The 27,725-nt window shown below is 37.4% G+C and overlaps 1 protein-coding gene across 5 annotated transcripts in view; it reads right to left on the bottom strand.

The window, feature by feature from the left end:
• Positions 1 to 27,725, bottom strand: part of LOC145259166 (uncharacterized) — a 621,516-nt gene that overhangs the window by 213,000 nt on the left and 380,791 nt on the right. For all 5 annotated transcript variants that reach the window (XM_080116896.1, XM_080116897.1, XM_080116898.1 and 2 more), the window contains 2 exons: positions 26,192 to 26,332; positions 23,718 to 23,993 (listed from right to left, as the gene is read on the bottom strand). In XM_080116896.1, coding sequence (XP_079973022.1) covers positions 23,718 to 23,993; positions 26,192 to 26,273 — 358 coding nt within the window. In that variant the 5' untranslated portion in view covers positions 26,274 to 26,332. The remainder of the gene's footprint in view (positions 1 to 23,717; positions 23,994 to 26,191; positions 26,333 to 27,725) is intronic.

The following is a 27,725-nucleotide window of genomic DNA, read 5'->3' as shown; positions in this document are numbered from 1 at the left end:
CTATAACTGGAAGAGAGCGTTATGTTTTGGGGGTTGTTTAAAAAATAGAATGGAAATAAAGTTAGTTCCGTTTTAATTGTCTTTAATTGCGGCAAGCGCTAACAAAATCGAAAAATCACTGTTTACATTCGAAATGTTAACTTTTATAGGTTTACAGGTTTGCTGACAAGGCTGGGGGTGTTTAATACAATTATTTTACTATTTCTTTTTTAATAAAGTTTTATTTTAAAATATTTGTTTTTGTTTATTTATATAAAATTACGATAGTTGAATTGTATTCTTTCAATTATATTGGCAAGTAAAATATAAAAGATTAAAACGGAACGAAATTGAAATTTCCATTACATTTTCAATACAATCCCAAAACATAAAGCTTTCCTCGCCAATGAATTGTTTTGATAATATACGTAAAGTGAAATAAATCGAATATAAAATTACATGAAAATATATTAAATAATTAAATGTTAAATAGATTTTGTAAATAGTACAGTTGAAATGATTAGAATATTTCCAATATGTAATAAGGTCGAGGTAATTAGTTAAAGAGATTTAATATAATATGATATGCAAATGAGCATAAGTCATTCGATATGGGGGTGGTTTGTAGACTAGTATATAATGAAATTAGGCATAGATTCTTATGTCTCCTATAACAGAAACATCCTAAAATGGGTTCTAATGTTTCTTTACCAGGAGAGATCTACCCTCTTACCTCCTTTATATTTCGTTGATGAGGGAGAGCTGTACACACAGACAGAACCACACGAACCCTGTTACTTTATAAAAATATATATATATATATATATATATATATATATATATATATATATATATATAAAAATTACAATTAAATTTACCAAAATGATCCAAGATGGTAAAACTAAAGTATATTATAAATATTAAAGAATTAATATTTATAAAGTAATCTCAACCAGATGTAAAAGCTCGATAAAACCAAATAGGAGATAGAGTTATAATAAGAGCAAATAGTTAATAAAACATGTTAAAAAACACTTTGAAAAAGAGTTTAAAACATATTTATTTAGTGTTTCCTTTTCAAATTAAACACGTTTTTAACTCTTTTTCAAAGTGTTTTTTAACATGTTTTATTAACTACTAGCGGGGGGTACCCGGCGTTGCCCGGGTGATTGTAGGTGTGTGTGTTTTTGGGTAAATGAAAAGAAAAATCGTTGGTTGTTTAAAAAGAAAAAAAAAAAAAAAAAACAAAGCCTTGACGCACAGTTGGAAAATAGTAAAGTGTGAAAAAATAAAAAGAAAACAGGTGCTCGTTTTTGACGAGTTATTGACATGAACTTTGAGTGCGGGACAGTATTTACCGCGAGTCTGTTGGCCTCTTTTTAGCTATTCAGCAGTTAACATTTTCTGCAGGACAGTTTTTAATGAGTTTAATAAACCGCTTTCTTTGTTTTTACCTAACTTTGAAGAAAACCAGCTCCCTGTTTGTTAGGGGGAGTATCTCGTCTTGAAATCGAATAGCAATTGTCTGATATAAGGAGAAACTCCACATTGATCAAAAGCTGATTGCTTTTTGGACGTTTCGGCACGAAAGCTGAGAACACAACGTTATTTAGCCTTTCAGCCCCAGCCTTGGCATTATCTACTGCCAAGGCCTCATTTGGGGTCCACAAGAGCTTAAGCACCAGGGCCAGTAAGGGGGGTTGGGGAAAAACGGGTCTTTTCTAAGGACTATGCTAGACTTGCGTTGAGAAGCAAGTACTTTATTAAGAAAACACCTATGCTAGAGTCTCTATCATTCTATACACAATCGCCTACATTCTTACCAGGACCTCCTTAAAACAACTGGTCCACAGCTTATGGGATGGCGGGCGACATTCACGCTGTGAAGAAAAATACATATTTACAAAAAACAAAATAAAATATACTATATACAAAATAAAAGGATTTTGTTTTATATATATATATATATATATATATATATATATATATATATATATATATATATATATATATATAATGGGGGTGAGATGATGAGGAGAGGGGCAAACTATGAAACACCCAAAAAGAAAGAAAAAGAAAACAAATAAACAAAATGCCTATGGGTGCGGGTTAGTAAGAGGACCCCCTCCCTTCCTACTTGCTATTCGCCAATTGGAACGCCCACTGTCTTCCGAGAGGAGAGGTGAAAGCAAGCAGGTCGTTCCGTAGTGGGGAGTGGAGGACCTAAAGGACTGCACTTCTGCGAAAATAACTTGGGGTTGGAGTCAACAGGGATGGACGGCGACTTCCAAGATAAAGTACGTAATGGGCAAAAACAGGCCGGGGACAAAACAAACAAGTGGACTGGGCATTTTTGGAAGCTCTCTAAGTGCCGATGAAAAAATAAAAGGGGACAGGATCGACTCGCATACTTACCCTAGTCTAGACCCTAATAAAGTACTTCTTTTCCACTCTTGGTGGTTACACAGCCTAACTATCTATCTACCCATACTACAAGGTAAACCTTGTATTAATCAAAGGGCTGGGTTCCGAGTAAAAGATTAGGACCAATACCACTAGGGTGGAAACACGAACTCGAACCTAGCGCCTCGTCGGATGCACAACCTAGTGTTGTGCACCCATCTCCTATCAAAGTCCATGCGGTGCAATCTTTCCCAATCACATCTGATCTTTGTTTTAAGTTGATGCTTAAAATAAACGATCAGATCCTGATCCGAAACAGATCGCCCCTCATAGACAATGTCCAGACGTGAAACTCATGTCACTAATCTAGCTACAGCTAGGATCGCAAGAAACACCGCCTGTTTCTCCCTGATAAACGGCGAGTCCACATTGTCAGCAACGTACGTTAAATCAAATGGCACCGCCTGCTTGGGGTCGATGCAAGCCGTAACCTCTCCGACATACTCCCAGAGACTCCGCAACCCGCTGCAATGAAAGAACGCATGTTCTTTCGTTTCCTCCTCCTTTTCGTTGTTGCAGCGTGGGCACGGGGGATAATAATACTCACTATCCCTGAAATCCCAGGCTAGTCTGCCGAAGAGTGGCAGCGCGTTCCCAACTAGCCTCCATGTGATGGAAAACTCTGAGTTCTTTATGTAACTACTGGCAGGCGCCCAACTCCACAGCGAAAGAGATCCCCCCCGCCAGACAGATGCAGCCGCTCCACCAGCGGATCTTTCGCGGTACCCACCACTAACTCCTCATATAGCCTCCACCTAGTTTCTGCGTACAGACCTGTCTACGGACATACAGCTTTCCTCCCATCCAAAGAAATTTGAAAAGGAGGCACTCTAAAACCTTACAGTGATCTGCAGGCAGGGGAAGAACAGACAAGCGGTAAAGGATCAGCAGAAACACGTACGTTGCACATGCCTCCACACGACCATTCAAGGACAATTTCCTCCGAATTCAAGTCCCTACTGACGACTCGACCTTCGTCTGTACCTCCGACCAATTCTTGTCCAGCTGGAGTCCAGGCCCGAACCACACTCTGAGGATCTTAACCGGGCCATCAGTCCAGCTGAACGCACCTGGAAGCGAGTTTACCCCGGTCCAGGCGCCCAACCACAGGCCAACGGACTTGTTACGATTGATCACGGCCCCTGTGACAACTTCGTACTCAGCAATCGCCTCTATCACCGCTTCAATGTCGCTACACCATGCAGCAAACATGGTGACGTCATCGGCATACGCGGACACCCTGGCAAATTTGCCGCTAGGTAGAGTTATGCTGTGCAGGACTGGTCTCGTCGCCTCGTCCCTTAATTTGTGAAGGAAGGGCTTCAACGCCAGGACATATAATAGAGGCGACAGCGGGCAACCCTGCCGCACAGACCGGGAGACCCCAAAGGACTCCGACAACCTACCATTGACTTGCACCATTACTGCGGGATTATGATACAGAGCAGAGACCCACTTGCAGAAGTCCGGACCAAAGCCGGCGGTTTCCACAACAGATCTCAAGAACCCATGGTCGACCCTATCGAACGCCTTGGACTGATCTAAATTGATCAGCGCGGCTTCCGTGTGGGCTTCTAATGATCGTGCGAACCAAGTGCAAATTGTTCTGAATCAATCGACCCTTCACAGTGTAGTTCTAATCCGGCTCGACCAAGTCACCAATAACAACCTGCAGTCGGTTCGCAAGAACACAGGACAAAATCTTGAAATCTGCATTGAGCAGAGCTATGGGTCTATAATCATCTAGATTCCCCCCTCCATGTTGATCCCCCTTTTTCAGAAGCGTGACCACTCCTTTGGTAACCTGCCTCGGGATCGAGTCCTGGGAAAACCAGTGGTTAAACATGCCCGTCAGAAGGGGCACAATCATGGGCGACAGCCTCAAGAACAGTTCGTAGGGTAAACCATCGAGCCCCGGAGATTTGTTGTGGCCAACCTGTTTCAATACAGTAATGATCTTACGCTCCTTAACCCTCCCCTCGCAGCTAGCTGCCCAGGCCTTAGTAAGACGGGGTGAGCCAGCTAAATAGCTGCCAAACTCCTGGCCGCAGAGTCTGGGTAGTTGGGTGAAGCGTTCCTTTAAATGTTGAAACCCATTGCAGATCTCCCATGCCGATACGAGAAAGAACGCCCTTCCAGGTTTTTCACCTCCCAAATGTACCCATCCGAGCCGAGTCTTAGGGCGGCCTTACGCTCAACAGCGTCAACATTCACGGCTTCGTTGGAGACTCTTTTTAACCTAGCTCTAACTACCTGACCTGCATATCGCCTGCTAGCCAAGCGATTCAGGTTCTTCTTAACTAGAGCTAGTTCTAGGGAATCCCCCCGTGCTACCGCCCAGGTCAGTCTATCATCTAGGTGCCTTTTGGTCCACGCCCTAGTTAATGTGAGGCGTTGGCTATATTGGACACAAAAGAGCCTAACGGTAGCCTTAAGCTTAACCCACCGGCTACTTCCAGTAACCACCCCCATTAACTCCTCCTGAATTAGTGATGTCAGCTGCTCCCAGAAGTCGTTCGACTCCAACAAGGAGGCATTCAACTTCCAGTACACAGCCAACATAGACCTATTACCTAATTTTAGACGGGCCAACAGAAGTTTGTGGTCCGAATGACCTAGCCAGTGGAACGTGGGACAAGATAGAAAATCTGTCGCCTTTTCTAATTAACATTCTGTCCAAGTATGTGCTCGGACAGACGGCCGAAGTACCATGCCATGTCCACATCTCCCTCCCGGAGTGATCCAGATGGAACCTGCCGACCAGATTGCACGAGGCCATCAGGTCAGACAGGCTGCTATCACACCGATCCAACTCTCTAACCCTCCCGACCTTATCTATATTGGGGTCCAGGACGGCATTCCAGTCCCCCATTAAAACTACCCGCTCCGGACCCGAAGAGAGAAACACTTCCACCCGCCGAAAAAGGAAACCCTTTCGCTGTGGATGTTAGGCACATAAACTGCTACGATCCGGAACGCACCGCTTTTAACGGCAACATCAACCACGACCAGCCTCCTATGAGCGTCCGTGTGGACAACGGTAACCGTCGCAGACAGGGTGCGACTCACTCGTACAGAAACCCCCCGGCTCTGGAGGCTGCCATATGCTGAGTAAACGTCAAAATCGTTTACCAGCACATCGCAGTCCCCAGTCCCAACAAAGTGGGTCTCCTGCAGTGCAGCTACATCTACTTCAAGGGCCACGAGATCCCTCAGCACGTGAGCAGCCTTGCTATAAGATCTCATGCCCCTCGCATTCAAACTAGCTAGGTTCAAGCCCGTGGCCATATTTCCCTAACTAGTAGTATTCGTCGACTAAGGGTCTGAAGTCCTCGGGGATAAGTACGTCGAAGGCCTGGCCGAGACTGCCTGTGAGCTGGTCAGACGTAAGCCATACATCTCGAGCAAGGCCCCCCCACGTCCAAGGGGAAAGTCAGCTTAGTTGCCCTATAGAAGGAGGGGCGAACGTAAATAGGGACCCTCCCCTCACAGCACTTCGCAATTTGTGTCAGCAATGGGTGCTCCCCGTCCATAAGCCTGAAGCCCGAAAATTAAGTTTTTCCAGCCTCCAACATCCTCTATAGTGCCTTTGCTCTTCCTCCCCTATTCAGTTTCACAAATGTTATGAGGTTTGGGGCATCGGCGAAATTCCGTGGGTTAGTGACCTCCTTCCCGTCCACGTCCCTTAGGCCTTCAAGGTTTTTAAGATACTTTCTTTGTGACCCATTGATGTCACCCGCCGTCATTTCTGCTTCACAAAGACACTCCCCCTGGCCAGAAAGGAAACCTTCTGGTCTTTTCCACTCTGGGGGGCACCTTTTCCTCTTCTTTTCTTTCCGCCGACACCGCTTTTGTTATGACTGGAGCTTCCGTCTGCTGCTCCGGAGTGTTGAATAGGGGAGGGGTAGGCTGAGCGTCTTCTTGGGATGGGGTGATGATGTAAGCTCAGTATGCTCGTCTTCAATCATTGACTCTTGGGGAATCTCTTTGGGAGTCTCCTTCCGCTCCCTTTTTCCTTTTTGCTTCTCTTTTTTCTCCTTTTCCTCTCCCTCTGATTCGGAGGAGCTCACTCTTAGTTTTCGTTTGGTCGCCGCCACTGCCGCTCTCGTTGGTGCTGGAGGGGCCTCTTGTTCTTTTTTCCTCCTTTTCTTGGCGACGACCTTACTCCAACCTTCTCCGTCTACCTCCTTTTCTTGTGCCTGTTTTCCTTCCGCCGGATTTTCTTTCCCTTCCGGCTTTTGTTGAACCGACTTTTTCTTCAGAGGGCAAAAACGGGATATGTGCCATTGCCAGCACAGCGTCCTCCTTCCTTCAACAAAAACGGTCATCTGCCAACCCTTACAGATAAGTAGAGCTGGAATCTTGTAGAAATTTTTCCTATCTACCAGAATGCTCACTTTGAATGTTCCCGTTAATATATTCCGGGGGCCCTTCACCGGGTGCACCCCTCTACCTCTCCATACTGGAATAAGGTGGCTCCCAGCTGGTCCTCCCTGATAAAGCATGGGACCCCCATCACTGAGACCACCATTCTTCTTTTAGACTGATATTCCAGACGCAGCCTGATGTTTTTTCCAGGTAAGGTCTCCCTGTGCCCACCTCTTCGCTTCTTCCTTTGATCGCAGAAGGAGAACCCACGTGGTGTGGTACCATCTTACTAAATACTGGGCCGGGATTTTAAGGTCACCCAATATTTCTACCATTTTATAAAGGGGAACACCGGTGAGCCCCTTCCCATTGGCCTTGAGCATCACCAGAAACAATGTTCTGTCCTTAATCTCGTCCAGGGTTCCTGGTAATGCTTTCATTGTGTTACCCTCGACATACTCCTGGTATTTGTTCTCGAACAGATCTCTGTAGTAATCAGGAGTCTTCTTCGGGCCTACCTTACGGCCCCAGGCTCCTCTTGTCTTCTCGGGTTCCCCTGACATAGGGTCTCGGCTGGCTGCTGCGTCTCCAGCTTTGGTTTTAGAGCTGCTGGTATCGGGGAGGTGTCAGTTGATGTGAGGGCTGGCCACTCTACCGCACTGGCTGGCGTTGTGTCGTTTGAACGCCCCCCCCCCCCCCCGAGGAGCACCCATCAAATATGATGACATCAAGTGACTTTCTTTTGTGCAGCCCTTCTGCTGCTGACTTCCGGGGGCTACTGGATTCCGACTGCGTCAGCGGCATTGCAGTTTCTCCGTCCAGGACCCACTATTTCTTAATTGGCTTCCTGTGCTTTTTCTTTTGTGTGGCCTTTCAGGCTTCCTCGCCTCCTGGGGCCCCCTGGACGAACTTCTTCCAAGCAGCCAGTTCTTCCTCCCTTGTCATTGCAACCATGGTCGCCCCATCTGACAAGGCCCTGCCACTGCGCCCAGGTCGACTGCTGCTACTTGCGAAGTGCTGGGGGTGGCGACCGATCTCAAGCTCGTGTTGCCTTCTGGGATGGCAGCCCCCAGACCTGTACTCGAACTGACCGCACTAGGGTTGCCTTTTGGGCTGGAAACCCCCGACACCGCACACGAACTGACCGCATTGGGGTGGCCTATTGGGGTGGCAACCCCAACATTGAACCGACCGCACTAGGACCGACCACATTGGGGGAGCGGCGACCCCGGAACCGCAAACATATCGACCAAACTGGAGGCGACGACCCCAGTAACCCTTCTCGAACTGGGGGTGCCTTTCGGGACGGCACACCCCGGACCCTTTGCGGACACTACACCAGGGGCGTCCCCCATGGTAAAGAGGCAGAGGCCTGCCCCCCTAGGTGGTGGCCCAGTGCCCTTCTCCGACCTGCCGATTTGGAAACTAGGGGGACCTTCGCCTAAAAAGGCACGTCGGTATCCCCTAGCCCGCCTGGCTGCTTAAGTCGGATCCAGACACTGGAGTATCTGCAAGAAAAATAGAAAACTCAACAATTAGTAGCAACAATTAACAACAATTAGTAGCAACAATTAACAAACAATTAGTAGCAACAATTAACAACAATTAGTAGCAACAATTAACAAACAATTAGTAGCAACAATTAACAAACAATTAGTAGCAACAATTAACAAACAATTAGTAGCAACAATTAACAAACAATTAGTAGCAACAATTAACAAACAATTAGTAGCAACAATTAACAACAAAAATAAAACAATGCCTTAAGGACCACTCATCCAAAGAATGGGGTCGGTCCTTTCAGGCCAAACAATGAAACCCTTAAACTTGACCAAAGCTTGGTTAAGTTGGTGGTGGTCGTTGCCAGTCTTTGTGCTTGGATTAAAGTTTAGTATGCTGTGCACAGATACTACACCTTGATCTTGGCCAAAAGGAAGCCGAGAACACAACCCATTTGAATTTAGTTTCACAGTATTTATACTAAAAAGCAGGACAAACAGGGGGACAGAGTGAAATAGTGCAAATCTTATAAAAGTCAATGTAAATAAATCTAGATGCAAGCCGAGTTCCCAAATCCTAGATATTATTATCTAGAGGGTATATAAACACTTCTAAGCAATAGTAACCCCCCCCCGGAGCGTGTGTGAAAGAAGCCTTTGCGAGACTTACAAAAAATGCGCGCGCATTTGCCTTTTATATAAATATAGAAGAAGACTAGTGTGGGTACCCGGTGTTGCCCGGGATTTTAGAGGCATGTGTGTGTGTGGGGGGGAGGGGTAAAATGATTACAAAGCGAAGTAATAACCCTGTTTAAATATTAGATATTTTTTTAGATTATGTCCACCTCCACAATTTTCTTTTAAATGAGGACTTTTAAAGGTTTTCGACTATGCTGAATACGGAAATTTCATTGAAATTTTGTTGAAAGAAGTAGTTATCGAGATATAAAAAGTTGTTTTATGCATTGTATTCTTTGGTAGCCATCTTTGTTACGCACGTAGATTTGTTTATGATGCGCGCACACGCACGCACATAATACAGACAGCCACCAATGAATACATTGAATAATACAACTTTTTATATCTCGATAACTACTTATTTCTGCAAAATTTCAATGTTATTTCCGTATTCAGCATAGTCAAAAACCTATAAAAGTCGTCATTTACAAGAAAATTGTGGAGGTGGACCTAATCTAAAAATTAACCAAATATTATAAAAACAAACAATGTTAAAACTTCTAAAAAAAAAAAAAAAAAAAAAAAACGAACGGTCCGGCGGTGCCCAGGTGTTTGAAAAAGCAAACAAAGTTTGAGGGAGGGGAGGTTCAAACTTGAATACTTGAGGCGAAAGCGAAAAAAACAAAACAAAAAAAAGGTTATGAATAAACTAAAAAGTGAATTAGGTCAAATATCAATCCCGTAGTCAAGTTTGTTTTGGTTTAGTTTCCCATCATGTCGGTCCCCATAAACAATAGGGGTGTTCATATGAAAGCAATTGTCTGATATAAGGTTTCCACCGCATTGATCAAAAGCTTTCTGGACGTTCCGGTGCGAAAGCCGAGAACACACCGTTTGAATTTAGTTTCACTTTATTTATACTAAAAAGCAGGACAAACAGGCGATACAGCGAAATAGCGCGATTTTTATAAAAGTCGATGTAAATAAATCTAGACCCGACATGCATTCCCAAATCTTAGATCTAGGGGGTATATAAATACTTCTAAGTGATAGTAACCTCCCCGAGAATCGCGGCGAAAAAAGCCTTTGTGAGACATACATAAAATGATCACACACATTTCACCTTTTATATATATAGACTAGCGGGGGGTACCCGGCGTTGTCCAGGTGTTTAGAGGTGTGTGTGCTCGGGCAGGGGAGGGGTGTTAAAACATGAGAATAAGCGAAGTAAATATTTTTAAATATTAAATAGTAAATTATTAAATATTTTATCTATATATATAAAAGCGAAAATGTATGTATGTGTGTATGTTTGTGTGTCTGCTAAAAACTTTCGACAGGCAACAAAAATTCACAAACTCGGTATCATATCGAAACTCCATCCTTCGCGCAAGAAATATCGAAAAATTGGCCAAAAACGTTAATTTTTTCACCCCGAAATCGACAATTTTTAACGGGGGGTGGGGGTGGGGGCGGAACAAAAACGGCCTTCTCGCCCGGTTCTACGCATGCGTCAGATGACGTCATGACTTGATTTACTTTAAATAGTTGAAAAACTGATAATTTCGTGTACATCGCGTTAGCTCAGTTAATTAGCGCGTTGGTTCATTATCTAAACATTTTGGGTTCGAATCGTGCTGTGAGATGTCTTCTTTTTTTTTTTTTCGATTTTTTAAATTTAAATATTGAAGCAGTGTTATTTAAGCCATTTTTCATGTAACGTTCCTTTTTCTGTTTTTTTTTGTACTTCGCTTATCCACCCCCGATTACACATCCAAAAACACCCGAGTACCCACCGATTTTTAAAATTTTAATATCGAAACAGGCTTATTTAAGCCATTTTCCACGTGTTCGTTTTTCTGTTTTCACCGTTCGTTTGCCTTACATTAGTTTTTTTTTCCTGCTTAAGTGTTAACGTTGTTTTCTTTTTTTACTTTGCTTATAACAAACAAACCTACGTCATCGTCGTAACACTCGACGACTTCCGGCCGCGCACCTGTCAATTTGGTTCTTAAATAAATTCAAACATCTTTCACTAACTCATTCTGGCTGGCCGATTTTATCTTCAAACTTCGCCTCAGGGCTTCGGGTTCGATCCTATCCCCCCCCCCCGGGTTCTTTTTTATTTAACACCACACACACCTACAAACACCCGGGCAACGCCGGGTACCCCCGCTAGTATAAAATAAATGTTAAAACTTTTAAAAAATCGAAAAGAACACAAAAAAAATAACACAAGGCAAACAAACGATGTTAAATGTAAAAATCGGACAAACAAAAACAAAAAAAAGAAAACACGAATGTGATGGAAAAACAAAACAGAAAAACGAACGTTAAAAATTCTTTAAAAAAACTGAAAAATAAAAATAAAAAAACATAGAACGTGAAAAATTGATTAAATAACCCTGTTTCAATATTAAACCTTTAAAAACAAAAAAATTAAAAAAAGACATCTCACACCACGATTCGAACCCAAAACCTTTAGATAATGAGGGCGCGCTCTAATGAACTGAGCTAAGACAACGTTGACAAAATTAGGTTGTTTTTTTTTTAATATTTAAACTAAATCATGTTACAACGTCATTTGCACATGCATAGAAGCGAACTTGTTATGAGAGGATGGTTTTTGCTGACCCCTCCCTGTAGGAAACTGATGATTTCAGGGTGGAGGAATTAATGTTTTTGGCCAATTTTTCGATATTTGTTGGGCGAAGGATCGAGCTTCAAAATGATACCAATCTCATGAAAATCCGTGACCAGCGTTGAAAGTTTTTGCGAGACATACAAACAAACATACATACATACATTTTCGCTTTTATATATATAGAAGACTAGCGGGGCTACCCAGCGTTGCTCGGGACCGTATAAACAATGAGAAAATTGAATTTGATTTTGAATATTTTTGTTATTCTTAGGAGTGAGGAATTTTTAATGTCTATGTATCATTTGTTATTTCAAGCAAAGGAACATTTTACCTACCTAGGATGAGTATTACACGTATGAAATAATTGTAGATAATTTACAGCATGTATATGAAATAATTTTACCTTTGCAAGGACGGTGAATATGCAGCACATATTTGAAATAATTTTACCTTTGCAAGGACAGTAAATATACAGCACATATTTGAAATAATTTTACCTACACTAAGACGGATAATTTAAATACATATATGAAACAATTTCACATAATTTTGGACCCCAAAGCGGACATTGCTCTCTCAAATCCAACCCCCAAAATAGAACTTAAAATTAACCCAACCCACCCAACCAATATGCATTAATCTAATTTTGAGATCGTAAACTGTTTTAGCCATATCGACTTCACAAAGAAAGTAAATTTGAGATAGAAAATTGTTTAAGCCATTTCTGGTACAAACTTTATCTTTTACCACCTTCATTTAATCCAGAGTGACGGTGATTATTCTCATTCAATACAGGGCAATGCCAGGAATTCTGCTAATAGATATTTCCATCAATATCCTTTAATCCCGGATGACACCAGGGATATTGCTAGTATATCTTCTCACCTATCTCATTCAATCTTGAGCAATGCCGGGTATTCTGCTAGTGTATATGTGCAGCCATCTTATACAATCCCGAGTGACGCCAAGTATTTTTCTATTCTGTATTTGTACCTATCTTATTTAATCCCAGGCGATGCCAGGTATTCTGTTAGTATTTATTTGAACCTGCCTCATAAAATTTAGGACGATGCCTAGTACTCTGCTTCTATATATTTCCACCTATCTTATTCAATCCAGAGCGATGCAGGGTATTCTGCTAATATATATTTCCACGTATCTCATTCAATCCCAAGTGATGCCGGATATTTTGCTAGTATATATTCTAACCTACATTATTCAATCCAGGGCAACGCCGGGTATTCTGCTAGTATATATCTCCATCAATCTCCTTAAATCCTGGGCAACACAAGAAATTCTGCTAGTATAGATTTCAATCAATTTCATTCAATCTCAGACAATGCCAGGTATTTTGCTAGTATATATTTGCATCTATCTCATTCAATCCCAGGCGCCCGTGTATTCTGCTAGCATTCATTTGCATGTATCTCATTCAATCCTGGGTTACTCCGAGTATTCTGCTAGTATATATTTGTATCCATCTCGTTGAATTTTTCATGATTTAACCCACATTATCACCTCGCTCTTACTAAAATAAAAACTTTCATACATTGTCTGGGCTGTTTATTTCATTACACACTCACCAATAAAATAACTCACATTTCATTATTTTGCATAATTCTTGGATATGTTACTAATTTCTACCATCATTTTTATGATTTTACCCACATTATTGCCCCCTATTACTAAAACAATAACTTTGAGACATTATCTGGGCTGTTTATTTCATTAAAAACACATCAATCATATAACTCACATTTCATAGTCCATTATTCTTGAATATGTTACTATTTTCAACAATAATTTCTCATGATTTAACCCACATAATTGCTCCCCTCTTATTAAAAAAAATAACTTGGATACATTCATTAGGCTGTTTATTTCATTACAAAAACACTAATCAAATAAGTCACATTTCATCATTTTTACATTAAAAACACACCAATCAATAGTCATGTTTACTCGTAAACGGTTTCTGCGATTTCCAGGACTGTCTTCATATCCCTCACCATACTGTTAAAAATATACATGAAATATTCCTGTTACATGATAAAAGCTGTCCCCTTTTCATGTAAGTATAAAAATAGGGAATCAGTTAAATGTAAATATGAAATAGGATAGTCAAGGATTCGAACTTGCGAAGCTATACTTGGAATTGAGAATTCCAATCATAAGTTAAAATAAACACAGAATGTTATTATAAATGGAATGTCCAGTTAAATTGTGGATTTTGTTAAAATATTTAATAAATACAAATTTGGCTCGAAACTTCACATTCTTAGAAAGAATGCATAATAAAATATGGGTTACAGAATTAGAGAAGTAGGTTAAATTCCTTTGTAAAACAACAAAGAGAATGGAAAATTTTCTGGTCATCAGAAATGTTTCAAAAACGTGCAAATCGTGCATGTTGATAACACATGTTGTAATCACGTTGACCAGACATACATGTGATTTCTCAATATAGGAAGGAGTTTGAATGGCGTTTTGCTTTGTTTTTTTGTAAAAACATCGATCGTTAATATTTTTTAAGCATATTTTTTTTACTTCACATTTTTGGCTTGTTATTTTTCGTTTAACTATCGTATCTAACTATTTTTAACCTGCTAATAACTTTGGTTACATTTTCATAACGTGTAAGTTAATATTGTAATTTGTATGATTGTTGCATGTTTTAGCGATAACAATCTCTTATCATATGCAATGTTTTTATATACAGACCGCTATTACAGCTTGCTGACGTCAAGTTCACGTGACATGACTCAGCATTTATTAAATTATGTAAAAATATCGTTAAAATGTCACTTTGGGGGGGGGCGTCCCCCTGTAATAACTTAGAGTTGACCTTTTGGGCCAAAAATTAAATATTTGTCATCCAGAGGGTCGGGCTTAATATGAGACCAAGTTTGTGAATTTTTGTTCTGTCCACGAAAGTTTTTGGTGTCCATACAAACACACATACATACATACACACATTTTCGCTTTTATATATATAGAAGAAGATTTGCTCTTATATATAACTAGCGAGGGGTACCCGGCGTTGCCCGGATGTTTTTCGGTGTGTGCGGTCGCGCGAGGGTGGGGGTGTTAATGAAAACCTAAAAATAAGCGAAGTAAAAAAAACAGAAAAACGAACGTTAAAAAACCCTGTTTAGCAGTTGGGGGGGATACCCGGCGTTGCCCGGGTGTTTTGAGGGGGCGGGGGTGTTAATGAAAACCTAAGAATAATCTAAGTACAAAAAGAAAACAGAAAGCAGGGAGTACCCGAGTGGTGGGTAATCAAAAGATCGAAAAAAAAACCCACAAAAAAAACTAACGTAAGGCAAACAAACTATGTTAAATGTAAAAATCAAAAAAACAAAAAAGAAAACAGAAAAACAAACGTTAAAACCAAAAGACAAAAAAACACATGAAAAATGGCTTAAAGAAGCCTGTTTCGATATTAAAATTTACAAAATCGGCGGGTACCCAGGTGTTTTTGGGTGTGTGTGGTTGGTCGGGGGTGTTAATGAAAACCTAAGTAAAAAAAAAAAACCCAGAAAAACGAACGTTACGTGAAAAATGGCTTAAATAACACTGGTTCAATATTTAAATTTAAAAAATCGAAAAAAAAAAAAAGACATCTTACACCATGATTCGAACCCAAAACGTTTAGATAATGAACCAATGCGCTAACCAACTGAGCTAACACAACGTACATGAAATTTAGTCAGTTCTTCAACTATTTAAAGTAAATCAGATCATGACGTCCTCTGACGCATGTGTAGAACCGGTCGTCGTCATCAGAGGACGGTTTTTGTTGATCCCTCCCCCTGTCAAAAATTGTCGATTTCGGGGTGAAAAGTAACCTTTTTGGTCAATTTTTCGATATTTTTCGGGAGAAGGATGGAGCTTCAATATGATATCGAGTTTGTGAATTTTTCTTCTGTCTGTCGAAAGCTTTTAGTAGACACACAAACATACACACATATATACATACATTTTCGCTTTTATATATATAGACTAGCGGGGGGTACCCGGCGTTGCCCGGGTGTTTAGAGGTGTGTGTGCTCTGGCAAAGGGGGTGTTAATCGAAACATAAGAATAAGAGAAATATTTTTAAATATTAAATAGTAAATTATTAACTATTTTATCTATAAATATAAAAGCGAAAATGTGTGTACGTATGTATGTATGTTTGCATGTGTGTTTGTGTGTCTGCTAAAAATTTCGACAGACACAACAAAAATTCACAAACTTGGTATCATATTGAAGCTCCACCCTTTGCCCGAAAAATATCGAAAAATTGGCCTAAAACGTTAATTTTTTCACCCCGAAATCAACAATTTTCTACAGGGGGGGTCAACAAAAACCGTCCTCTAATGACGCCGACTGGTTCTACGTATGTGTCAGATGACGTCATGATCTGATTTAGTTTAAATAGTTGAAGAACTGACTAAATTTCATGTACGTCGTGTTAGCTCAGTTGGTTAGTACGTTGGTTCATTATCTAAACGTTTTGGGTTCGAATCGTGGTGCGAGATTTTTTATTTTTTTATTTTTTAAATTAGATATTGAACCAGCGTTATTTAAGCAATTTTTCACGGGTTTTTTAACGTTCGTTTTTCTGTTTTTTTTTACTTTGCTTATTCTTAGGTTTTCATTAACATCCCCAACCACTGCCGACCACACCCACCGAAAAACACCCGGGCAACGCCAGGTACCCCTCACTATATATATATATATATATTTAGATAATGGAGAAATATCGAAAAATTAACCAAAAACGTTCATTTTTGCACCCCGAAAGTGACAATTTTCGACAAGGGGGGGGTCAACAAAAACGGTCTTATCGTGACAACGTGCGGTTCTACGCATGCGCCAGATAACGTCATGACCTGATTTAGTTTAAATAGTTGAAAAACTGAACAAATTTCATGTACGTCGCGTTAGGTCAGTTGGTTAGCGTGTTGGTTCATTATCTAAACTTTTTGGGTTCAAATCATGGTGTGAGATGTCTTTTGTTTTTTTTATTTCGATTTTTTTAATTTAAATATTGAACCAGTGTTATTTAAGCCATTTTTCACGTAATGTTAGTTTTTCTGTTTCTTTTTTTACTTCATTTATCCACCCCGACCACACAAACACCACGAAAAACATCAGGTACCCACCGATTTTTTAAATTTTAATATCGAAACAGGCTTATTTAAGCCATTTTTCACATGTTCATTTTTCTGTTTTCATCGTTCGTTTACCTTACGTTAGTTTTTTTCCCCCGCTTAAGTGTTAACATTGTTTTCTTTTTTTACTTCGCTTATAACAAACAAACCTGGTCATTGATGCCCTCGTCGTTGTCATAACGCTTGACGACTTGTGGGCGCGCACCTGTCAATTTGGTTCTTACTTTAATAGATTCAAACATCTTCCACTAACTCATTCTGGCTGGCCGATTTTATTTTCAAACTTCGCCTCAGGGCTTCGGGTTCGATCCTACCCCCCCCCCCAAGTTTCTTTTTTATTTAACACCACACACACCTACAAACACCCAGGCAACGCCGGGTACCCCCGCTAGTCTTCTATATATATAAAAGCAAAAATGTGTTATGTATGTATGTATGTATGTGTGTTTGTATGTCTTGCAAAAACTTTCGACACGGGTCACGGATTTTCACGAGATTGGTATCATTTTAAAGCTCGATCCTTCGCCCAACAAATATCGAAAAATTGGCCAAAAACATTAATTCCTTCACCTTAAAATCGTCAGTTTTTTACAGGGAAGGGTCAGCAAAAACCGTCCTCTCATGACGTTCCCTTCTACGCATGCGCACATTACGTCGGTACATGATTTAGTCTAAATATTAAAAAAAACGACCTAATTTTGTCAACGTTGTCTTAGCTCAGTTCATTAGAGCGTGGCCTCATTATCTAAAGATTGTAGGTTCGAATCGTGATGTGAGATGTCTTTTTTTTTCGGTTTAATATTGAAACAGGGTTATTTAATCCATGTTTCACGTTCAATGTTTTTTTTGGTTTTTATTTTTCAGGTTGTTTTTCTGGGTTTTTTTTCCATCACATTTGCATTTTCTTTTTTTGTTTTTCCGATTTTTACATTTAACATCGTTCGTTTGTCTTATGTTACTTTTTTGTGTTCTTTTCGATTTTTTTTAAAGTTTTAACATTTATTTTATACTAGCGAGGGGTACCCGTCGTTGCCCGGGTGTTTGGAGGTGTGTAGGGGGGGTTAAAAAAAAAAGTAAGTATGAGGATCGAACCTGAATCCTTGAGGCAAAGTTGTAAATTAAAGTGCAAAAAAAAAAAATGTGCGACAATAACCATTGCCCCACCACGAGATGCTAACGGAAACACGGTTGAATTTATTTAATTACTTGGATTTAGCAGGTGCCCGTTTTAATGAGTTAATGAGGTCTAGTTTGACTGCGGGATATTATTTATTTACTGCTGAACGCTTTTTTTTTTTTACCCCCAAGATGTTATAGGAAAAAGACTGACCCACATGCGGCGAGCGACAAATATTGAATATTTATCTTTCCGAAATCGAGCAAATTAAATAGACAGGCGAGCTTTGTTGTTAACTGTGAGATATTCCGAATTATATGTGATATAAAACGTTTTAAAAAGTTGTGAAGCGAGCGACCGCTTCTGAAAAAAGCCTTTTGTTGACATACAGAAAAAGCGAACACACATACATACATACATTTTCGCTTTTATATATATAGATAAAGTATTTAATAATTTACTATATAATATTTTAAAAAATTTACTTCGCTTATTGTTATGTTTTGATTACCCCGCCCCCCCCCCGACCGAACACACACACACCTCTAAACACCCGGGCAACGCCGAGTATCCCCCGCTAGTATAAAATAAATGTTAAAACTTTAAGAAATCGAAAAAAAATGCAAAAAAACTAACGTAAGGCAAACGAACGATGTTAAATGTAAAATCGGAAAAACAAAAACAAAAAAAAAACGCGAATCTGATGAACCCCCCCCCCCCCCCCCGCAAAACGACTGTTAAAACTTCTTTAAACATGCTTAAAAATAAAAACCAAAAAAAACATAGAACGTGAAAAATGGCTTAAATAATCCTGTTTCAATACTAAACCTTTAAAAATCGAAAAAAAAAAAAAGAAGACATCTCATATCACACCACGATTCGAACCCAAAACCTTTAGATAATGAGGCCGCGCTCTAATGAACAGAGCTAAGACAACGTTGACAAAATTAGGTTGTTTTTTTTATATTTAAACTAAATCATGTTCCGACGTCATTTGCACATGCATAGAAGCGAACTTGTTATGAGAGGACGGTTTTTACTGACCCCTCCCTGTAGAAAACTGATGATTTTAGGGTGAAGGAATTAATGTTTTTGGCCAATTTTTCGATATTTGTTGGGCGAAGGATCGAGCTTAAAAATGATACCAATCTCGTGAAAATCCGTGACCCGTTTCGAAAGTTTTTGCGAGATATACAAACACACATACAAACATACATACATACATGATGATGATTGCAACGTCTTCTCAGACGAGTGCCACTCCTTCAGACACTTAAAGCCCATGAGCCCAAAAATTACTTTTTTTTTTTAGTCCTACTGGTGAATTCACGCGCTCAAGCATGCATGACACTGAAGATGGTCATTGAGATCAATTATATTACATGCTTCCAGCATTTCAAGCCTCCACGCGTCACAACTTTTCCATCGCCACAGGACCACTTTTATAGACAAATGCCTGAGAGAGTATCTATACACAGATGATGTTACAGAGTCTTAGCTTTGTATGACAGCTAAGTCTTCCTCTCGGTTCAAAATGTTGAGATCCAGCAACAAGCAAGAGCAAGATAGCCAGCAACAAGTTAAACTGCAAACCAGCTTAATACGGGTACTGGTCTCCCGCTTTATGGTTTTTTAAATCAGAGATTTGCTTCTCCTAGAAAGGTTGCCTTTACCACGGCTTACAGGAGTCCTCTCCACCCCAACACACACATACATACAAACACACACGGTGCTAGTTGGCCGTTGACCCCGAAAAAGGGTCCATTCGCCCTTTGGAAGGTCTTGTTTTTAATCCTTCAGGGAGACTAGCCACCCTCCTCACCAACAAGTTTGGTGGGGGGAAGCAGTTTAGTCGCCGGTGACCCGATCATGAGGCAGGTAGTACTGGATTACACGGTACCAGTAGCATATGACATGGCCTAACATACATACATACATACACACATTTTATATACTAACGAGGGGTACCCGGTGTTGCCCGGGTGTTTTTCGGGGTATGTGAAAAAAACCCGAAGCGTTGACAACGCACAGTTGGAAAATAGTAAAGTGTTTTAAAAAAAACAGGTGCGCGTTTTTTATTGACGTGACGGCGATAGGTATTCAGCAGTTCCGATTTTGTGCGGGACAGTTTTGAATGAGGTGAATAAATCGGTTTGTTTGTTTGTTTTTACAAACCCGCTCCCTGTTTATTAGGAGGAGCGAAATGAAAGCTCCAGTCTGATATGAGGAAGTCGACATTGACCAAACTGGCTCTGGGCCTGTGATTAGAGTCGAGGTTTGCTTTTTTTATACCGAAAACTGAATGTAACGTGTGCCGATGCGGGAAATGTGGAATAATTAACGTTTGAACGTCAATAAAATTAAATAGAGAGGCGAGCTCCGTGGATAATTTGTAGATATTACAATTTATAGATGATATAAAAAGTTTTAAAAAGTTGTGAAGCGAGCAAGCGCTTCTTTGAAAGAAGCCTTTCGTGGACATCGAGGAAAAGCAACCATACATACATACATTTTCGCTTTTATATTTATAGATAAAGATATACATAAAGATATATACATAAAGATATATATATATATATATATAAATATATATATAAAGATATATATATATATATATACATATACATAAAGATATATATATATATACATAAAGATATATATATATACATAAAGATATATATATATATATACATATATATACATAAAGATATATATATATATACATATATATACATAAAGATATATATATATATACATATATATACATAAAGATATATATATATATACATATATATACATAAAGATATATATATATACATATACATACATAAAGATATATATATACATAAAGATATATATATATATACATATACATAAAGATATATATATATACATAAAGATATATATATATACATAAAGATATATATATATATACATAAAGATATATATATACATATATATACATAAAGATATATATATATACATAAAGATATATATATATATATATACATACATAAAGATATATATATATATATATATACATACATAAAGATATATATATATATATACATATATATACATAAAGATATATATATATATACATAAAGATATATATATACATAAAGATATATATATATATACATAAAGATATATATATACATAAAGATATATATATATATACATAAAGATATATATATATACATAAAGATATATATATATATATACATATATATACATAAAGATATATATATATATACACATATATATACATAAAGATATATATATATATACACATATATATACATAAAGATATATATATATACATATATATACATAAAGATATATATATACATATATATACATAAAGATATATATATATATATACATAAAGATATATATATATATATATACATATATATACATAAAGATATATATATATATATATATACATAAAGATATATATATATATATATACATAAAGATATATATATATATATACATAAAGATATATATATATACATATATATACATAAAGATATATATATATACATATATATACATAAAGATATATATATATATATATATATACATAAATATATATATATACATAAATATATATATATATATACATAAATATATATATATACATATATATACATAAATATATATATATATACACATGAAGATATATATATATATATATATATATATATATATATATATATAGAGAGAGAGAGAGAGAGAGATAGGTATAAAAAATTGCTAATATTTATTTTAAAATATAATAGTTATAAAGCCCAGTTAAGAAAATGAAATTAGGTCCTATTAACGGAGTTAAGAAAAAACGGTGAACTTTAGTGAAAAAGCATCATTCTGACTTCGTTGTTGAATACTATGTCTGACTGTCTACCGTGAATGCCTGGAGATATAGCATTCACAGGTATTTAATTTCTTTCATTCTTCTGTGATCTTGACACGTGGTCTTACACGACCTTGAACCTCTGATCGCGGCCAGTTATGATCTGCACCCTGGTCGGTACACTTATAATATGTCGACTGGGCAACCAGGTCTGCCAACCGTTAGTACGTCGCATCACCCAGTGAGTTCTTCGTTAAGGTGTTGGGGATTCTTCTCGGATGCTCGGTCCTCAAGGCCTGTTCTCCGTGGATCGTCTAGTTATTCTGGGTGTTCGTTGACGGATACGGTGTCACAAATGGCAAATAAAGAAATATCCACACATAGGGATCAACGCACATCAGCAACAAAACTCCGGAGGTTGGTTAATATAATATATATTTCAGAAATTCATAAAAGAAGTATTTACAGCATATACATATAGTTGACAATTAATTCAAGCAAGCAGTTAGTTCTACAACTGAGCTTCTGTTGTTGAAATACCTGGTTGGTATCGCGGACTTTGCGTAATTCTCGTTAAGTGATCGACACGTTATAAGCGTTGAGTTATCAGGCAACAAGCGAGGGGGAGAGAGAGGAGAGGTGATTCCACCGAGACAGAACAACTTGACTTAGCTCTCTTTGACTCTGATTCCGGACTCTCTCTGACTTAATCTCTGATTTTTCATTTCTTTTATAATACAATTATAGAATGATGACGACACCCATGTGCGTCATCGACCAATCAAATTGCTTGATTATAATTCGACGGGGCCTTTTCTCATTGGTTGATTATACTTCGACAGGGCCCTTTTTCATTGGTTGATTATACTTCGACAGGGCCCTTTTTCATTGGTCCATTTCCAAAATTGGATGGACTCGTCCTTTAATTAACGCCCAACTTACACGTTGTATTATTTAACTCCTCCCTGGCTTACTAATGGAATTTTTCCATATCCAGGAAAATTATTTTTCCTTTGACTTAAAGTAAATCACGCGATTTTATTTGTTTTAAAATTATCTATTGATCTCATTTTTCGCTTTGATAATTCAAAGGAATTTTAGTTTATCTTTGAATTAAGTTCTGGTTGTCGGCCATTCCATTATATCAGACATTTTGTTTACGTCAAAAGACCAAGAATACATTTGTCGCTTTGAACTTATCGGACAACACATTTTCCCATCCGAGCAAAAATATTTCATAACTTCAATTTTTGTTCGACCTGATTCACCAAATGACAATTCTCGATACGTCATATTATTGTTTTGAAATTTCAGACAATTCATTTTTTTCCTATTCTTTGTTCTAAAACATAATGCCGAGTCACTGCGAGTGTTTCTCTCAGATCAAAAACAACCCGACTTTTTTCAACTTGTCAAACTCACAGATCAACCTTGGCTCATAGTTTTGCCAATTGCGGGTGTGAAATCCCTAACCCTCCGGCTCCTGCAAAATTATGATTTCAGCCATTTCAGATCAAACGCCTGTGTATTTTGGCTAAAATATTTTATGCATTCTTTTTCGCTTTTGAAGATTTTGTGATTTAACCTCTCGCTACAAAGGCACTTTTGCCGCCACCATCTCAACAACAGACTTAGCTCAGAATTTATTGACAAAAAAAAAATTAATAATAATTTTTATTCCTTCAACACCCGATCATCGTTCGGGAACAAAAAAAATTACTTTTAACCAAAAGAAACGTCACATCAACCCTACAGGTCTGATGCAGCCTCTCTTTAGTGTTACACTTCTGTTAGTTGCTGGTAGCCTGGAGGAAAGACATTACCCTACGATGTCATGTGGGTGGCTTTGTGATTGGGCTTGAATCTCCCAACCAATAATAATTTTGGTTTCCGACACTGATGATTGCAGAAAACATAAAATAAAAAATTAAGAATTAATAAATCCACTTACATTCCACAATAAGAAACTGTGATCCAATTTTACGTTGCGATCTCGTAGTTCTGCCTGGAGTACTAAAGCAGGTATAATAGCCAGCGTCTTTTGGAGAAGTGACATTCATTCGAAGTTGGATTGTTCTGGAACCAATCTTTCGAATCAAATGAGGGCTGATTTCTGATTCATTATGTGTGAAGAAGAGGTTTGGCGGGATTTCCATCTGGGGATCTATAACTGTACAATTCAACATCAGCATATCACCAATGAATACGTATGGATCTTCAGGGGTCACTGAAAATATAATGTTAAAATAGTTTTAAGAAAATGGCATTTTGTAAACAATCTTTTTTAATACATGTTAGCAAACTGTTGTAGATTGCATTATTACTTTCAAATAAAATGCCATACGCATTGGATTGCTCTAGTCTGAGGAAGTGTCTTTTCCCTACAACACTAAGTGAGGAGCGAAAGTCAATAAAAAACACCTCAAGAAAGGGGAGAGGAGAGTGCTTTAGAGGTTGAGGCTATTTTTCTGTGCCTCGTTTCTTTATTGCAAAGGAAACACTTTAAATTGATCGTGTCAAACTTGTCATTCTTTGATATTAATGATAAGGATAATAGCAGTATGAGGGTTGTATGATTACAAAACATATTTTCATACAATTTGAATATTAGTTTAAAAATTATTCAAAATATTTGAATTAAAGTAAAGCAAAATATTTGAATTAAAGTAAAGCTGAACAAATACAGCTAGTTAAATATATTTAACAATTTAATATAACTACCCTTCATTCGATAAACTAGATGTGCATAATCGGTGTTGTCCAGGAGTATTTTTTTACTTTCAGTTTTTCTTCTTTTTTAACGATTTTTTTTTTTTTGTAGGATTTGAAAGTTAAATTTAATTATTACGGTATCCTTGGTTCATTAAATTATTAATTGAAATTGTTATAAACTATAATTAATTCTGTAATGGTTGTTTTAATCTCTATTTTATGTAATACTATTGATGTCACCACTTATCAAGGCCAAGAACCACAGAATGATAAGGATTACTGAGATATATGAATGAATGTTAGCCAAAAGATGAGGAACGCTATGGAAGTATTAACATTGATCAAATGATATGAACTGTATTTGATTACTCATGGGATGGTTTATAAAATTTGTTTACACTGAATTTGAAAATGACTAAGTTGTAATCAGCAAGGATTTATAAAATTATTGGGTGCAAATAACTTTGAAAACTTTCAATCTTTTAATACATTGACGATGTTAAAAGTAATAATGATATATTTGATTAGACAATATAATTGATTCCAAATTCCTTTCAATTTTGAATGATGACAAAGTAATTTTTTCCTCTTTTTCAACTATCAAAAAAATATTAAAATTGATGTCTTATTTACACTGAAGCTTAAATGCATTATGGTGGATTTCATAAATTATATTTTTAAATTAAATTTATATTAGACTTTTAAAAGCCCATTTTAGTATTTTATACTATTGCCTTTTTATTTCAATAAACAGTAAATAAAAAAAAAATGTGTAAGTCACATATCATCATCATGACAACATCCATTATATGTGTGTAGAATGAAGAGAAGAAATCAGTACACAGGAAATAATAACATAAATTTATATATTTTATCAGTGGTTCCCAACCTTTCAAATATAGTGACCCATTTTAGAACAAGCAATGACAAAGAGACTTCAATCCTTAAAGTATCTTCATGCATTCATTTTTTGTACAACAATCTGCGATATGTTGCGATCATTGAATTATAGTTTATTTATTCATAAAGTAACTATATATTCTGTAATTCATGATTAATTTCAAATTTATTCATAAAAAATGTCAAAACTGCTTTAAAAATTAATTATAAATCAATTCCAAATTATTTGAACACAAATTTTCACCATTATTTAAAGTATGTTTATGAACTGGTCTTAATAAGACAACTGGTATTGTAGCTTTTTAGCTAGACATTCTATCCTGGGCTCCATTGTTGATATGACACATCTCAAGTCGTCTTTTACATTGAATTGATTTCAGTACTTGTTTTTAAGAATGAGAAGTTGAGAGAATACTGCTTCACATAAGTTGTTGGGAATGCCAATAAATTACTCATTGCGATTTTACTGGGAATTTTTGATCTCAAATTCTTGTAGTCGCAGTTTATCAATATTTTTTTCACCATGTTTTACTCACATTCGGCCCCATAGTATTTGGGGTCACAATCCACAGGTTGGGAACCACGGATATAAAGTGAAAAGTGGGAGTAATAGTGTCCTCGAGCTGACGGTTAGGATGTTGGTGATATCCCTGGTAGTGAGTGTGATATTGGTGACCATTACTCCCTTATGAGCAACCCACTTGTGGATAAAAACGCTTCTCATGACAAGATTCTTGTTGGAATGAAGATTGTGAGAGATTACAGAATGTTGGATCTTCAGACCTATCAAAAGTGAAGTCAACTTTGACTTACCCCCATTGTGTGGAATTCCTTTTATCAACTGAAAAGGAAGGAAGAAGAACAGTGTAAGACACTGTCTCCAAAACTTAGCCATATCTTCACAACACCAGCAATGGCAGCATCTTCTCAGGCCAGAAATATTTATTAGCAAATCTGAAATTACAAATAAAAGATAAATGAGATAGTGAGTTTTATAGTCAACAATGTTTCAGAATATTTGAGATAACAATGAATAATTTAGAGAACTATTTTTTAGCTTGGTTCTTGTAGTTCATGTTTTCACTCAGACTTTTCAATTGTATCTTTTCAAACTTGAGAATCTTTATGTTGAACTCAAGAACTGGTATTTCAAACTGAAGTTGTTGTTTTTTTTTATTTGATCCATAGTGGTACATTGTTCTTATTCTATCAACTATGAAAAAAAAAACATTTCTTAGTTATTATTACCTTTAGAACTTTGGAAAATTTTAAACTGGAGAACTTGTATCGAGTTTTGAATTTCATGTGTTGAGCAAAGACCAAGTATTAAATGGAGAAACAATAATTAAAAATAGCAGATTAAAACAGCAGTAAGAATATTGTAATATGAGTTGTGGAAAATATAAAGTAATACTGCAGGTTAGGATAAGATTTCAAAGTTTGAAAATATGCAGCAAAAAAAAAAAGTTGGAAGTTACATCATCTGAAACGTTGTGAACATAACAACCGAAATGAGGATTCTGACTAAGCCAATAATCCAAACTAATGAACAAGTCAACATCTTGTTGGACTTTTACTTTAGTACTAAAGATGTTGGAATGTCGTCCTGTACAAGTAAAATTTAAATTTTCAAAACTTATTCAAAAGACATGTCAAAAAACATAATTCTATTTAGAATTTCATTTCAATTTAATCAGATTCAAACAATACAGCAGGTATAAACGCCATTTTTCCATTCGATTCAGAATAAGAATGAAGTCTTTTCTCTATTCTTTAGAACTACATAACACAACTTCATTTGTTGTATGGATAACTATTAGCATTTGTTAATAGGTCCAGGCATATGAGAACAAATAAGTTATTATGACTATGCTTTGGTCTCTTTCTGCTTGATATCTCCTGCCTCCTTTCTGCTTGATATCTCCTGCCTCCTTTTACTTCTTCAACTACAGATAAAATAATATTACTATATGTGATATTTCCTTTTGTAAATAATAGGCTGTTCCTAGCTTGAGTTTTATATGTAGTTTTAATTACAGAGAGAGAGAGAGAGAGAGAGAGAGAGAGAGAGAGATAAAGAGAGAATAAAATAAGAAAGAGTATTTTTTACTTTGCAACTCAACATTCACCGTTAAACGGACAACTTTTGAAGGTATACGGGTATGTTGAAAACGAATATCACATTCAAATTTGGGGCAAAAAAATAGTTTTCTGGATATTAAGACCTTTATTATACAATGTAATCCCGGTAATGTTGAAGATTCGCCTTCCTTTGTTTACAAAGCCATTTGGCAGAAGTGACGTCCGATATATTTTTATCTACGGATGACCAAAACTGTATAGAATG

The sequence above is a fragment of the Euprymna scolopes genome, chromosome 34, assembly GCF_053919585.1.
Source record: "Euprymna scolopes isolate OS-2025 chromosome 34, ASM5391958v1, whole genome shotgun sequence".
Classification (NCBI taxonomy): Eukaryota; Metazoa; Mollusca; class Cephalopoda; order Sepiida; family Sepiolidae; genus Euprymna; species Euprymna scolopes.
Note: the sequence above shows the minus strand (reverse complement) of the source record. Positions and strands in the feature narration are given on the sequence as shown.